Source organism: Leiobunum rupestre, chromosome 8 (genome assembly GCF_980474605.1).
Source record: "Leiobunum rupestre chromosome 8, qqLeiRupe1.1.hap1, whole genome shotgun sequence".
In the NCBI taxonomy this organism is placed as follows: Eukaryota; Metazoa; Arthropoda; class Arachnida; order Opiliones; family Sclerosomatidae; genus Leiobunum; species Leiobunum rupestre.
This window is the reverse complement of record NC_143391.1, coordinates 27892335-27907476: the sequence shown is the minus strand read 5'-3', so window position 1 is coordinate 27907476 and position 15142 is coordinate 27892335. Positions and strand designations below refer to the sequence as shown.

The following is a 15142-nucleotide window of genomic DNA, read 5'->3' as shown; positions in this document are numbered from 1 at the left end:
AGCGGAAGTCTCGCGTATTTTAGACACTAGAGGGCTCTGGGCTGAGAAAACATCTTGATTACGCAATAACTATGAAAATCAGTTTGGTTGCAAATCTCGTTAATTGTCATACTTATTGTTATTATGTTACTTATGCTATTACGGTATTACCATTAACCCCAGCAAGTTTTTATGGACAGGGGAAACCGAAGAGCTCTGGGGAAACCCTGTAACCAGCGTGGAAGCAGTGGTTCCGAGTTTTCACGAACGGGATCGAACCCGGCTCCTCTTTCATATAATAATAACTATAATAATATTGTTCGAATAAAGTTAAATTTCGCTTCCCTGCTTACAATTTTCAAAAACAGCGTATTTTAGAATAGTTTTTAATTTCTCATAAAGGCTTAAATTTTATACCAGTATTAGTTTAGTTAATTTTTAATTGATTCGTCAATATCTGAAAAGATATTTTTACGCTTCTAGAAAATAAAGATATGTTTTGGTTTTTTTCTTCTAAATATTTTTAAGGCATTTTATATTTTTATCAATATTTCTATTTTTAGTTTTGGCAAATATATTTCATACGAGGCCAGAGATATGGTGTTTTATAGTATCTATTCGTATAATGGTTATGTTTATTGAAAATTGATATTTATAGGCACCTTAATTTATTAGGCCTTTATTCGAAATTGAAGCTGATTTGTGGCTAAATTTAAATATATTTTCATGAAAGTCTAAATATCGGCTATTTGATAGGTTTATGTTTTACTAAATCGGGGAATGAAGCTTTTAGAAATGTGCTTAAAAGTCGTATTAATTTGTCCTATCGTTGCGCTTGAAACAGCTTGGAAATTTCCACGGAAAGCTATTATTTTCTACAATATCTGAATAGCTTATTTCGGAGAATAGAAGCTAGGTAAAAAAGGTTTCGTAGTATAATCGGGGATTCCGCTTTATAGCTGGCAAACACTTTATTTTTGACATTCATTCTCAGCCCAAAATTAGGCTGACAACACATTTTTAAGACCACTATACAATGTTTTTTTTTCGTGAAAAACTAACTGGACCTCTTAACCAGCTTTTTAGGCTCGCGTTACATACTGACAGTAAGTTGAAGGATACGTGTTTTGTCTTACCAGGGATCTATCTCGAGAACACAATTTTTTTTATATCTATAATATACCTGTTTGTACGACGGATATAAATACTAGTTTATTTTCGTTGAATAAAATACGCAATATTTATAAAATAACCCTAGTATTAACGAAACAACTGTTCTCAGTAAATGGAACGAAATTACCAATTAAAACGTGTAAAACTGGACGAGATTTATACGTAATAGAGAGTTTTAGCCCCACGAAAAACCGTAGAGTAGAAGGATTAAGGACCTGGCTTTCACCGATACTTTCGCTAAGCCTAACGGACTATAGACAAGTACCGATTCCGGATTATATTTTATACGTTTTTATCTATCCGTTTTGCGGCGCTTAAACTCTCTAATAGCCCAAAAACGTCTACTGCTGTAATAAATCTACGTACGCTGTCTTCAATCAAATAGTTCGAATATAGTTTAGAACGGATTTCTACGAATAAGTAATGTAAACTTCAGCGTCTTCTTGTTTTTTTTGCCGAATCCACAAATCATTCCTTACTTGAAAAAAAAATCCCAAACGCGCGATTACGTTTTTTTTTCTCCGAAATATTTTTTTTCTTCATCAATGCAAACTTTTTTTCCGTTTCATATAGTGTTGGTCCCCTTTGAAAACGAAAAATAGGCCTATGTATATATCTTTTTTTTTTAAATATCATATTAAGCTCGATTCGTTTTGAAAATGTCATCACTAGGGTGAAAATGAAATTGGAGAAACTGGCACTTTTTTATTTGACGACACGCGACGTATTGTCAGATATGAGACTGTAGTTTACTATATTTTTATTTTACTTTTTAATTTGTTCGTGGTAAATTTGTTACGATTATTATCATATAAAACGCGTATATTTTTCGGGTGGTCCCCGTCTTTGGCCGCTCGGGTTGAGTTGGTCGTTCGAACGAGGCATTTCACGAGATGCAACATTCGTCCGAGCCCGCTCCGCTGGCAGCCGGTGCTTCCTTCAACTTGGCCGTCTTTTTGCTGGTCCTGCGGATCAGGCTTCGGGACCTCGGCTTGAACCTGTGAGCGGGTACCGCGGACGCCGTCCCCGTCCCTTCGGCGCCTCCGTTTTCGGCGCCCTCCTGCGGCGGCGGGTGCAGTTCCCGCTGGGGGCTCAGATGTTGGGCCGACGAAGTTTTGGAGGAAACGTGGGCGCTGGACCTCCTCCTCAAACCCGAAGGTTCCGTCGGCAGCGGGATTTTGGCCAAGTGAAGGAATTGCCGGAAGATGTCCTTGACGTTGACGTTGTCCTTGGCGGAGCATTCCAGCACTTTGGCTCTGAGCCGAGGAAGGTCGCAGAAGACCCACTCGGCCACGTCTTCCTTGTTCACTTGGCGTTTGTCGATGGAGACGTCGCATTTGTTGCCAACCACCATTATCGGAATTTCCTGAGGTCAAATAGATATAATTTGTAAAAGATACGCTACTTCTAAGATAAACTAGTTTACGTAAATCGAAACTCGCGGGAAATAAACCTCGCGTAACTCGCTTTGTTTACGACCATTTGCGTGACCCGTTTCTGTACATCTCCGTAGATTAATCCGCAACAAAGCAAACGCGAATCTTATCTACGTAAATTCGCCTCTCTAACTAGTAATACGCGCTCACGAGATGTCGCTATAGTCGAGGACAACGGCTAATTAATATATCTCTTCTGTCGTAAAGATAAAGACCCTACGTCTCGTCTCTTCTGAGAAATTGAAACGCGCGGAGTAAGAGTAGACCAACATTTAGGGGAAACGAGCCCAGGCGGAATATTGGACGAAGTAGGACGCTTATTTCCCTAATTAAACTTTGTTTCCCATGAATGTTGACTTCCTCTTATTTTTTCGCGTTTAACTTACAAGGAGACATCCGGAGGTTTTCCTCCCCGATTTTGTTCAAACTCGGGGGTTGCGTAGACCTTCATGTACCTTGAAAGCTCCTAAAGGGAATTTATTCAATGGCAATTCGTTTTGCCATGGCAACCAAAAATGTTTTTCACAACTCAAATTTAACTTTCTCTATGTAAAATAGTATGGGAAAATCACGGTTTGTATGGGTCTCGGGATCCTTAGCCATTTTCAAAAAAATTTTAAAAATTAAAATTTTGCCAAAACAGTTGGGTAAAATCGATAAAATTGGGTAAAATCGATAAAATTGGATAAAATCTATAAAATTGGGTTAAATCAGTTAAATACAATCCACGAGAAAGTTAAAATTTGGGTTGCGAAAAACATTTTTGTTTGCAATGGCAAAACGAATGGCCCTTGGAACTTTTCCCTTTAGGAGCTATCAAGGTACATGAAGGTCTACTTAACCCCCGAATTTGAATAAAATCGAGGAGAAACACCTCGAGATGTCTCCTTGTTAGAACTCATTCCCAGTCCAAAGGTGGTTTCGGTCTTTTATCCTCTCTGCGGAGACTGTCTTACCTGAAAGTCCGGTTTCTGTTCCCTAATCTCCTCGAAGCAGTTTTTGACCGACTGAAAGGACGCTTCGCAGTCGATGCTGTAGACCAGCAGGAAGGCGTGGGCGTTGGCGATGGACAGGCGTCTCATGGCGGGAAACTGGAAATCGCCGGCGGTGTCCAGGATGTCCACCTTCAAGGTCATAGTTCCCAAATCGTACTCGCGACAGTACAAGTCCTCGACGGTGGGTCGGTGCTTGTCGCAGTAGGTGTTGAAGAGGAACCTCTTGATAATGGAGCTCTTGCCCACTTCGCCCCCTCCCAGCGTCACCAGCCGGATTCGGTGCTCCTCACCCATCCTCTTCAGGGACCCATTGCGCTCCGTGGCTGCGATCTGTCGCTTCGAAACGCTCCGGATGGATGGCTGGATTTCACTCGCTCCGTATTCGATTTCTGAAAAACAAAACAAAACCGGAGCTGTTAAAAACACAAGGAGTTAATCGTTTCGCGCGCGATGGAAATGAGATCTGGTGCGACCCCCGTCGATTTAATACCTCGCTATCTCTGCTTATTTGTTTTCTTAATAGCAGTCGCTTGTAAAGGAGAGCAATAAAGTTTTATCTTTCTGTAGCTTTCTATCTACTTTTCAATTTTCCTTAAAATCGCCGCCGTATTTCGAAATAAATTCACGAAAGTCATTTATAAACATTTTCTTTGCGGGGTTTTCAATATAGTACGAAGAACTTTAAGCCGGCTGCACACATGAGACACGAAGCCAGCGACGCGAAATTAGAAAAGAATCCTACTTTCGCATACGCTTCGCTCGCTCGTGCGCAAGTTCTTGGTTTTTGAAACGACGCATGCGTGCGCGCTCAAAATTCAGTTGTGTGCAGCCGCTGAGACCTGTAAAAACAGTTGTACTTGGAAGCTAGGAGCAACAAACACAAGGAGAACGCAGCTAGCCTTTAAAGGGAATATAACCTAAAGTCGTTTTTTGTTTTTTATGCTTTTTTATGTAAGCAATTTTGGCGGGAAGTCACTAAACAGCGCCAAAAATATCTAAAGCCATAGGAGGGAGCGGGAAGTGGTCGAAGTTATATTCCCTTTAAACACGCTAACGCAGTGTTGTGTACAACTTTCATTGGACGAGCTTTTACGCTGAACGTTTTACGGGCGGGGGGGGGGAAGACAATTTCCGAATTTTCCCCTTCCGACGGCAGGAAGCGCTAAAGCGTCTAACCAATGAAAACTGTACGCCCGAAAATCCATGATTTTTGACGGGTTGGGTTCTCCTTGTGTGGGGTGCTGTGTTTGTTGCTTCTAGTTGGAAGAAAGTCCATTACTCAATCGATAGTCAAACCTTTATTTTCAAATTCAACATTCTTTTTTTTTGAAAATAATAGTTTCGTTTAAGTGAAAGGACTGTTCACTTATAAAAACATTTATGTCCCAAATTAAAGTTAGTCGAACTTGGGAGAAATTGAATTACTGAATAGTTAGTTAAACCATAATTCTTAAACTTCAATATTCATTTTATTTGAAATTAATAGTTTCGTGGGAAACGTTGAAAAGATTGTTCATATTCTTAAAGGAAAAGTCCAGGTTGGGTAAAACTTGGGTCTATTTGAAAGATCATGTTTAAATAAACTCAAAAATATCAGTCGCAAAATTGTATCTTTTTTTAATTACGAGAAATTAATTTTTAAACGAGCCAAATTTACCGCCAAGCGATCTGCCATTTTTTGTTTCGGGGTGACGTTTTAGGACTTTAATCACGCGCTGTTCGTGCTATAACAGGCTTTAACAGCGCTCTGTTCCCCGCGCGCGCTTGCTCCGCGTGCGGTCTGCGGAGGGAAGGCGAAAGAAAATGGCAGCTCGCTTGGCGGTAAATTTCGCTCGTTTAAAAATTAATTTCTCGTCATTAAAAAAGATACAATTTTACGACTGATATTTTTGAGTATATTTAAACATGATCTTTCAAATAGACCCAAGTTTTACCCAACCTGGACTTTTCCTTTAACCAAAGGCAGTAAAAATAGTGTTTTTTTTTATGCTAGGTGGTATTTTTTCGGTTGTTGTTGTCATTAATTAAACTCATTGCACGTTTCTTATTTAATCATTTGTTTTTTTTTATTTATCTCAATTCCTACGCATTCGCAAATGCATCGTACCCCTGAAATCGCATTTACCTGCTGCTTGGTTTTGCGCTGGTTGCAGCCTACTTCCCGGAGCTAGTAGGCCACACTTTGAAGCTCTCTGGCGCTCTTTTAATACATCGTAGGAAAATGGGAAAAAAACAGGCATACTTCTAAACTCAACCCCTACAACTCCTTAAAGTTTTTGCAACACCTTTTCAAACACCCTGTATAGTCACCGAATTAAATAAATCCGTCGAAACACTGATTGAATACGTCCAAGAAGCCTAAATATTTGAAATGAAAGACGAACAATAGTATCTCTAGCAATGTCGTGGACATCGCGTAACAAAGGAAAGAGGCACCTCTGCAAGATATCTGGTGTCGGCGGCGGTTATAAAAGATGGCTTTATCGTGACTTGGGGAAAGAACGCTCGTCCAAAATGGAAGGTTTGTAAACAAAGCCGCCTCCCTCCGATTTATCGGTGGAACATTGTCCTCTGATGCGACCAAAAACGTTCTAGCTCAAGAAAAAGAAACCAATCTGGTATAGTGGGTGGGTCGCTGTTTTTCTTGGACAGCCCCCGCCGCCTCTCTACACCCGCGCTTATCTGGGCTTACACCTTGATAAGCCACCGTCTTTGGTGGTGGCAAAGGATGCTCCTCCGCAATTTATAACGTTATAAATTATTGCTGCCGAACTTTTGAAGTTTGTACCGAGTTCGAAATGGACGTGTTTTTCTTTCGGAACAATGACCTTCGTTTTAATATTCGCACCGCCATCTGTTTGATTTAAAGACTAAAGATAATTATTTTACAATCATTTATTGCAGGGGACTCTGTGATTCTGTAGGGCAGTTGCGTAGATAAGGGAAATTTCCGTGTTCGTCCCTCAGGCGTTGTACTGTACTAAATTTTCCCATCCTTCTTGATCCCTCTATGAACCTTTACATAGTGATGCATTTCTGGCTACACCACTGCTGCCCTTTAGACTAGTTAGCCCCGAGGTATGTCACAATCAATAGAAGTACATAATATATCTTTTATCAGAGAAGTGTTCATCTAGCTATCTGGCTTGATTTTTCGAAAAACGGTTCGGATTTTATTCAAATTTATTGGTAAATACCATAGATATAGGAAACGTATAGAAAGGTCTAGATAAAATATTTCAAAGGGAGTGAATACGGAGGTGACAGCTAGCAGAAACGCGTAATTTCTGCAGGCTTTCCTTATAAGGCGCTATCTATCGGTAAGAAAGCTCGTGCTATCGTGGCGAGAGCCATTGTCTCCTGCTTGAAAATTATACTAAAAGTCACCAACAGATGGCGTCTAAAGACTTCGGCCTGCGGAAAGGTCAAGCACTTTGTACTGAAATGCTAAGAGAGCTCGCGCTCTTGGTCACGTGCCTTCCTCGGTGTCTGTTAGGTGTCAATTCCGTATTTTATGTTAGGCTTAGACGCCCCGAAATTTATCTAGACCTTTATATACATTTCTTGGGCTAAAAATTAGATCCGATAGGTACTTGTTTCATTTTAATGACCTAGATCAGTGGCGTAGAAAGGGGGAGGGGGTAAAAAGGGCAAGTGCTCCTCAAACGTACGGTCAAACGTTTAAATCTTTTTATTTTTTTCCTTTTTTAATAATTATAATAATAATAATCAGCTAGGCTAATACCCAAGGCACCACCTTAGGGCTAAGTCATCAAGCGACTTTTAAAGCCATTAATTCAGGTGGCCGGGTTACAATGCGTAGGAGGGTGGTGACCAGCCCTTAATGCCACGCGAGCCAACAGCTCCCTACAGGCACTGGGTGAAAACACGGAACCACTCCTTCCGCGTTGAGTTTGTGAGTTCTATCCCCACTATGGTTAAAGGGGCTTTCGCCAGAGTTCTTCGGTTTGCCCTTCCATAAAAACTTGTTGGGGTTAACGGTAATAGCTGGGATCGAACCCGGCTCTTCTCGCTGCGGCGCGAAAGTGCTAACCGCTCCGCCGTCCCACCCCACCCCACCCCAACAAATGGTGTGTGCCCCCCTAGAGCCAAAATCCTGGCTACACCATTGGCCTAGATGGATAATTCTGTCGCAAGATGTAATTTTATATTAAGTAAACCTTTATCCTGTCATATTGTTAAATTGTAGGCTGTAGCGCGGTCTCCTTCCCAATCCGCCTCTTACACGCGAGAAAACATAGTGACGAAACCCCAGCAAGAAAGGGATTTAGTAATCTATGGTAGTTTGTCGTATTTATCTCGGCGGGCGGCTGATGTTAACGAGTTATTAAAGCGGCCTATAGTGTTATTAGAAAGCTCGAGTGGGTTTAAAGGCGGGCTGCAGCTTGTCGGGTGCAGATCCGCTCCAGGTACGGCCTCGCTTCGTGATGATTAATCTGGCCATGTCCCATTTACCGGAGACAAGCGCCTTTCCAATCCCCCATTTTCCAAAATTTCGCCGCCCACCCTTTGGATAGATACCAAGGGGGAACATTGTTAAAGCGAATTTCACCGGGCCTTAATTCGATATTAGTTTGTTGATGGGGCGGATTTCTTCAAACGCACCAACGTGATTTATGATATTTGGGCCGTTCGTTCGAGTTCGATCAGGCTTAAGGAGGGAAGCGATAAGCTCTCGAACGCGATGCGCAGGAATAGACACTTGTTTCGGAATCGCGCGTCTTTGTTGCGGGAGTTCCCTAATATTTATGGGCCTAGAAATGACGTTTCTCCTTTCTACGGAGCATCTTTCGGGGCCCGAATGGAGTGGCGATAAGGAGGTATTGGCACGGAATGCGACCATTAGGCCTCGGGTCTTCTTTGGAGGAATGGCACGCTCATTTAGAGAGACGACGCGTGGTCATTTGCTTATTCCAACTGAGCCTCCGCGCGTCTTCTGCCTTGATGGAAAAACGAGGCGTGGATACGGTTGCACCGTATACGCGTCGGGAGATGTAATTGCCCAAAATATTTGAGCGTGTTTAGCTATTTTTAAAAATTCGGCGGCTCTACGGGTACTTTATCAAATTTCTATGAAATAAATTCCCCCACCATTTTATGTGAAATTTGAATCGTGCGTCGTTCCGTTACTAATATGGCCAGGTTTCGTTTAAAGTGCGCTTTGAAGTCGTGCCGACGTGTCACGATCGATAGTTGACGAGTGATATTTAATTTCCTAGATCGTGAGTTTGTAAAACTTTAAATTTTATCAATATTTTTGGAGTTCTTCTAAAAGGTCGAAATAAATGTACTTACAGTGAATATATTTCTACTTTAAAAACTTGTTTATTGAGTATTCAGAAGTTCTATACCTAGCCTTCAAATATTATCTTTGGTAGTCTTGGATTATTTATGTTGCCTATTAAAACGTTCAAAGCTTCAGATTGTAATCAAATTATTTAAGTTTAAATTAACTAACGTAGGTGAACGTAAAACGAAATATATAAAACGTTAAAGTTTAAACCGCTTTATATTTTAAACTCCCCCATCTGTTTGAGAGCCGCGTGGAAGTCAACGGTGAGTTTTAGAAGCAAAATTAAAAATCGCGTAGAATTGTAATGAAAATGGTCTCTAGTGGAATGGCAATTATCGATAATGGATTTTACCTTTTCTAAGTTGAATGGTCCCTCTCTGAAATAGAAATTTACTGGCGGAGGTGGAGAGTTACTTAGTTAACGGCTATAGGAATTGGAACTACCTGGGGTCAGTGTTTGGATGGGATATGTTTTAACAATGTCTATAAGAGAAATACGAAACATTTGTGAATAATATCTCGGCACTCTTAAAAAAAAGCGTTTTTTAATGGTATAATAAGGGTCTAAAATATATTAATATATACACCCTTAAAGGTTTTTTCTTGTCCCAAATTTAAAACCTGAAAAGGTGTATAATCGGTGTTATATTACACCATAAACCGAGTGATTTAACACCCGGTATAGGGTGTTGTTCTTTTAAGGCAGTAGTTTAACACTTTAAAGGGAGTATTGTCGAATCCTTAAGAGAGTAGTTTAATACTTTGAAGGGAGTATTGTCGAACCCTTAAGAGAGTAGTGTAACACTTTAAATGGAGTATTGTAGAACCCTTAAGGGAGTAGTGTAACACCCTGAAGGGAGTCGTTTAATACCCTAAAAGAAGTAGTCTTGTATACCTTAAAGGGTGTAGCTAAGAACCCTGAGGGGAGTATTTTTATAACAGAAACGGCGTAGTAAAGGAAGCAAAAACGAAGGACCAAAAAAACCCCAGACAGTGTAAATAAACACCCTTAAAGGAAAAATTCTATTTAAGGTGTAGAATAACTTCCTTTTTAAACCTGTGAAGGTGTTAAATATGAGACAAGAAAAAATACTTAAAGGTTGGAAAAATAAACCTTTTGTTTTAAGAGTGTGGTCTAGTCTGCTGGCTTACCGCCACTATTAAAGGACTTCAATGTCTGCTGAATTGATTGGTCTTATAAATACGCATACCCTAATGCCAGATTTACAAAAGAGCTTGAAATACAAAAAACGCTCCCTTCTGCCAATGCCTCTTAACTAAATCCCCAAAGACGAAATTCAGCAAAGCACCCAAGCCCTTCTTTTTTGACTTTTGAAGCGCCTTTGGAAACCTAGCTTTAGAGCTTTTATTAATTGATCAGATACCATCTGACACCCATTCGTAATATTTTAAAGAAAGCACCTGACAAAAGAGCGTTACAAATTTCGAACGGTAGTGATGTTTTTATTTTCGGTAATGATTGGGAGTGTGAAACCTTATATCAAGTGGAAATGGGAATGGTTGGTATTTGGAACATAAGGGTAGCGGATGAGAGAATAATATTGTGAACTGTAATGGGATGGAAATGGTAATGCATCAACGGTAATGGGATGGAAATGGTAATGTATCAACGGTAATGGGATGGAAATGGTAATGTATCAACGGTAATGGGATGGAAATGGTAATGTATCAACGGCAATGGGATGGAAATGGTAATGTATCAACGGTAATGGGATGGAAAGGGTAATGCATCAATGGTAAGGGGATGGAAATGGTAATGTATCAACGGTAATGGGATGGAAATGGTAATGTATCAACGATAATGGGATGGAAAATTTTAAAATTAATCCCGAACAGTACTTATATATTAAGGTAGTTTTAAAACCATTTATTGCCATTTGAGACCCAATGACGCACCGAAGAGGATTAGATTCGACGGCCTCGATTTAGACTCTCTATTAACGTTATCCATTAGCTCGAGATTGGAGAGAAATGGTACATGTTTCTAAGATAAGATCACCTTCAAGGAAAACGCGAAAACATTGACTCCGAGAGTGATCTTGATTCATCGATCGGTTGAGTGGACAGACCGGTTTCGAGAGATCTCGGAGCGCTGGAAAGTAGCTCGAAAGTAGTCCAATGGAAAACGCTTTACGAACAATTTTTTAAACAAATATTTTTGCGAATTTTACTTGAAAGAATTGTCACATTTCGAAAGCCTTTGGTTAAACGTTTTTTTTGCGATAGTAGCTAACATTAGAACTTGGTACGAGGGAATTATTTTTCATTCTAAATTGAATATACAAGACTTATTCAATTTTATTCGCTGGTAGAGGCGTACCGAGAGTGGGTGCCAAAATGCATAAAAGGTTACTTTAAATTAAAATTTTGGGCAACAAACGTGAAGTGGTTTTTGACAAGTGTTCGACCCTTGCTATTAGCTTTAAGTCGTTCAGATTTAAAATAATATTTTATAGACAGTTACGTTAGAAGAAGAAACCACCTATGGACTGTGAGAAGGATGATAAAATACGCAAAAAAGTAGATAAGTCCATAATTAAAAGGGATAATATAGCTAAATTCTAAACAAATTTGAAGAAATTTAAAAACTTACTAATAACTCGTACCGATAGGTCTTCAAGCAACGCGAAACTCGGATCAAATAGATCTTCGAGTAATAAACTAAATTAAAAATAAATAAAATAGCCAGAAATTCCAACGGTAGACCGGTTTCGTTCTATTTGGAACTCATCAGTACCGTGCGGGAAATCTGGCTGGCGACTATCAAATCGAAAAGAGAAACTAAGCCTAAACATTAAAAATTTCAAAACGCGTTGCGTATAGCAACGGAAAGCCGAAAAGGGGGGAGTGTGGTGGAGAATAGTATATACGATAAGTTAAGTTAGAAGAAACCACCTATGGACTGTGAGAAGGATGGTAAAATACGCGAAAAAGTAGATAAGTCCATAATTAAAAGGGATAATATAGCTAAATCCTAAACAAATTTGAAGAAATTTAAAAACTTACTAATAACTCGTACCGATAGGTCTTCGAGCAACGCGAAACTCAGTGTCTAACGTAGCTGGCTGACTGATGGACATTCGACTTTTAATTACTTCGTGCAACACTCTAACGGCAGCGGTTCCCAATTTGTTTTTGCTATGGAAGTTATGGAACCCTAAATTTTCCACATAATTCTAGCGGATCCCCAACTCATTTTATTAACTTATCTTTAAAGACTCTTGACACAAACTAAGATGGCCGCGCTGCGAATTCTCGGAACCCCTGTTGGGAAACGCTGGTCTGCATTAAAGGGATTTGGCCTCGAGTTCTTTGGATTTCCATTTCTATAAAAATGTTTGCGGAGGCTAACGATAATAATAAGAGTAGCTGTTGGCTTTCCACCACCCTCCTACGTGATATAACTTGGTCACCTGAGATAAATCCGTTAATAGTCCCTCGATAACTTAAGCCTGCTGAGATGCCTTGGGCATAAGTGCATTTAATTATTATTATTGTAACAGCAATAACCCATTAGTGTACATTTATGGTTTCCTGATCTTAGCTTATCGAAAACATGTCATTTCTTAATAGTTCAGTAATCTTCTCTAAAGATATTATAATATAATTGACGTATAATTAATTAAGGATTTGCCATAACTAATCCACTATTAATTTAATAGTAATCATTATTAATTCGTCAGCTCTTTGTAATCCGGAAATAAAGTTGGCGCTAAACAAACACCGATAAAAAGTTTTACGGTCGTGTTATTAGGGAAAGAAGCTTCTAAGGATTCCAGGGCTTTTTTTTCAACTGAAAGTGTTCTTAGATAAAAGTCGTTAGGCTTAGGAAACTCCTTAAAAAGCTTTATTCTATTTTTGGGGATTTCTCAAAGTTATTCTAAGAAGTATGTTCTTCAAATCTTCTAAAAAAACGCAATTATTTTAGGGTTAGTTAAATTTGTATTGAAACAGCTCCTATTAACGATACCCAGTTAGGGAAAAATATCGTAATCCAGTTTTAACTAGCAAAAATATCCACATTTTCCTCGGTTCAACAATTTTATTTTGTATAAAAATAATTGTAATGATACACAAATATAATACAGTATAACCGAAAGGAATATATATATTTTTTTTATAAATAATGGACGGAACCCTAACGAAGCGCGTGCCTACGACTAGAAATAGTCTCTCTTTAAAGTCATGGCTTGAAAACGGACAACTTTCCTATTCTCTTCACGAATCTCTTCTTCGGGGTATGAAGGAATTTCGCCACTGGCTCTTATTTGAGAGTTCGGTGAAAGGCGGAAATACCGTACAGTTTGCGTTGTGGGTTTAAAACGCCAAATATGGTAAGCGTTGAGATTCAGTAATGGAGCTTTTATAATGACGTACAGCCTTCCTCATTTAAATCAACTAAGGGGTCGCGTGTCGTATAATAAGTACCCCCTACCGCCGAGTCCGAGAAGCGCTTTAAAATACATAGTTTTATCTTTTTTTTGGGCTCTCCTTGCGTGGGGAAAGAGATACAAGCCGTGACCGAAAACGCATCCGGGTATTTCTCCGCGGAACAGAAAGGGAAGCCGACGGATCTTATTATTAGTTGCGAAGGCTTAACATTTCACTAATCTCTACTCGCCCAAACGCACTCGCGAATTCGTTGGAAAGATAAACTTATTTGTTTTTTTTTTGCGCGTATACCGAATAATTACAATCGGAACGACAAAGTAGATTTTTTCGGTTAAACGTACTAAAATGCAAATTAGGTTGAATTTTTTATAAGAATTTATTTATATACATTAGTTAACTTTTGTAATATTTATTTCTTAACTTACATTTTTAATAGTCTTATTAAGAAGAAAAGGGTGCATTTTAAATAGTATTCTTTGTTGTTAGCGTAGTTACCGTTGCTTTTATTTTTTATATTTTAAAAAGAACTCTCATTATTTAAAGTTTGGAATTCTTAATTCGAATAAGCTTGAGTTGCTGAATAACTTTAGGTGAAATAATGAGCTAAATATTTTTATAAAAATAAAAATTTCACCATTTGCTAAAATTTTATCTTTCTCGTCATAAAGTTATCTTTAAGTATATTTATTTCAAACCCTTTGAGCTCCCAAACGGTCATTATATAAATTTTGACTTTTATTTATTTTAAACTAAAAAAATAAACGAATTACCCAACTGATCAGTTCAATGTTTGTTTAATTTTAGTAATTTTAGCTCGATCAATTTAAGTATTTCAACCAACCAAAAAGGTTTGAGAGGACGATTAAATTATTGGCTCCTTCAGTGAAATATTTGAGTGTATTTTCAGATTAATTTTGTGTTGCTACGGATACCTGCTTATTAGAAGAATGAAATTAATTTACACTTAGGGATAATAACTATGTTGGGATTAATTTTAGCTATGCTCCAAATCCATCTCATGCTCCATGCTGCTCCCAATCCACCTCCCGTTTTATGTTGCTACCAATCCATCTAACGGTCGATGCTGCTCTCAATCCACCTCCCGTTTTATGTTGCTACCAATCCATCTAACGCTCCATGCTGCTCCCAATCCACCTCCCGATCTATGTCGCTTGCAATCCACCTCACTCTCTTTGTCGCTCCCAATCTACCACACACTCTATGTCGCTACCAATCCATCTCACGCTCCATGTTGCTCCCAATCCACCTCCCGTTCTATGTTGCTACCAATCCAACTAATGCTCCATGCTGCTCCCAATCCACCTACCATTTTATGTTGCTCCCAATCCACCTCCCGACCTATGTTGCTCCCAATCCACCTCCCGATCTATGTCGCTTGCAATCCACCTCACTCTCTTTGTCACTCCCAATCTACCACACACTCTATGTCGCTCCCAATCTCCCTCACGCTCTATGTTGCTCACAATCCACCTCACTCTCTTTGTCTCTTCCAATCTACCACACACTCTATGTCGCTCCCAATCTCCCTCACGCTCTATGTTGCTCACAATCCACCTCACTCTCTTTGTCTCTTCCAATCTACCACACACTCTATGTCGCTCCCAATCTCCCTCACGCTCTATGTTGCTCACAATCCACCTCACTCTCTTTGTCTCTTCCAATCTACCACACACTCTATGTCGCTCCCAATCTCCCTCACGCTCTATGTTGCTCGCAATCCACCTCACTCTCTTTGTCGCTCCCAATCAATATCACGCTCATTGGTTTCCTGAAACTGACGTTTTCGACAGGATTGAACCAAACACCGGTGA

At 39.5% G+C, this 15142-nt stretch overlaps 1 protein-coding gene across 2 annotated transcripts in view; it reads right to left on the bottom strand.

The window, feature by feature from the left end:
* Window positions 1–574: 574 nt before the first annotated feature.
* LOC149932987 (GTP-binding protein Di-Ras2) overlaps window positions 575–15142 on the bottom strand; it is a 41918-nt gene continuing 27350 nt past the window's right edge. Inside the window, exons 1-3 of one of the 2 annotated variants that reach the window (XM_090155452.1) lie at window positions 5709–5726; window positions 3545–3972; window positions 575–2518 (exon numbers count right to left, since the gene is read on the bottom strand). In XM_090155452.1, coding sequence (XP_090011578.1) covers window positions 2039–2518; window positions 3545–3877 — 813 coding nt within the window. In that variant the 5' untranslated portion in view covers window positions 3878–3972; window positions 5709–5726 and the 3' untranslated portion in view covers window positions 575–2038. Of the gene's footprint in view, window positions 2519–3544; window positions 3973–5708; window positions 5727–15142 lie in introns of those variants that run through there. The other variant, XM_090155451.1, reaches the window with a different exon arrangement.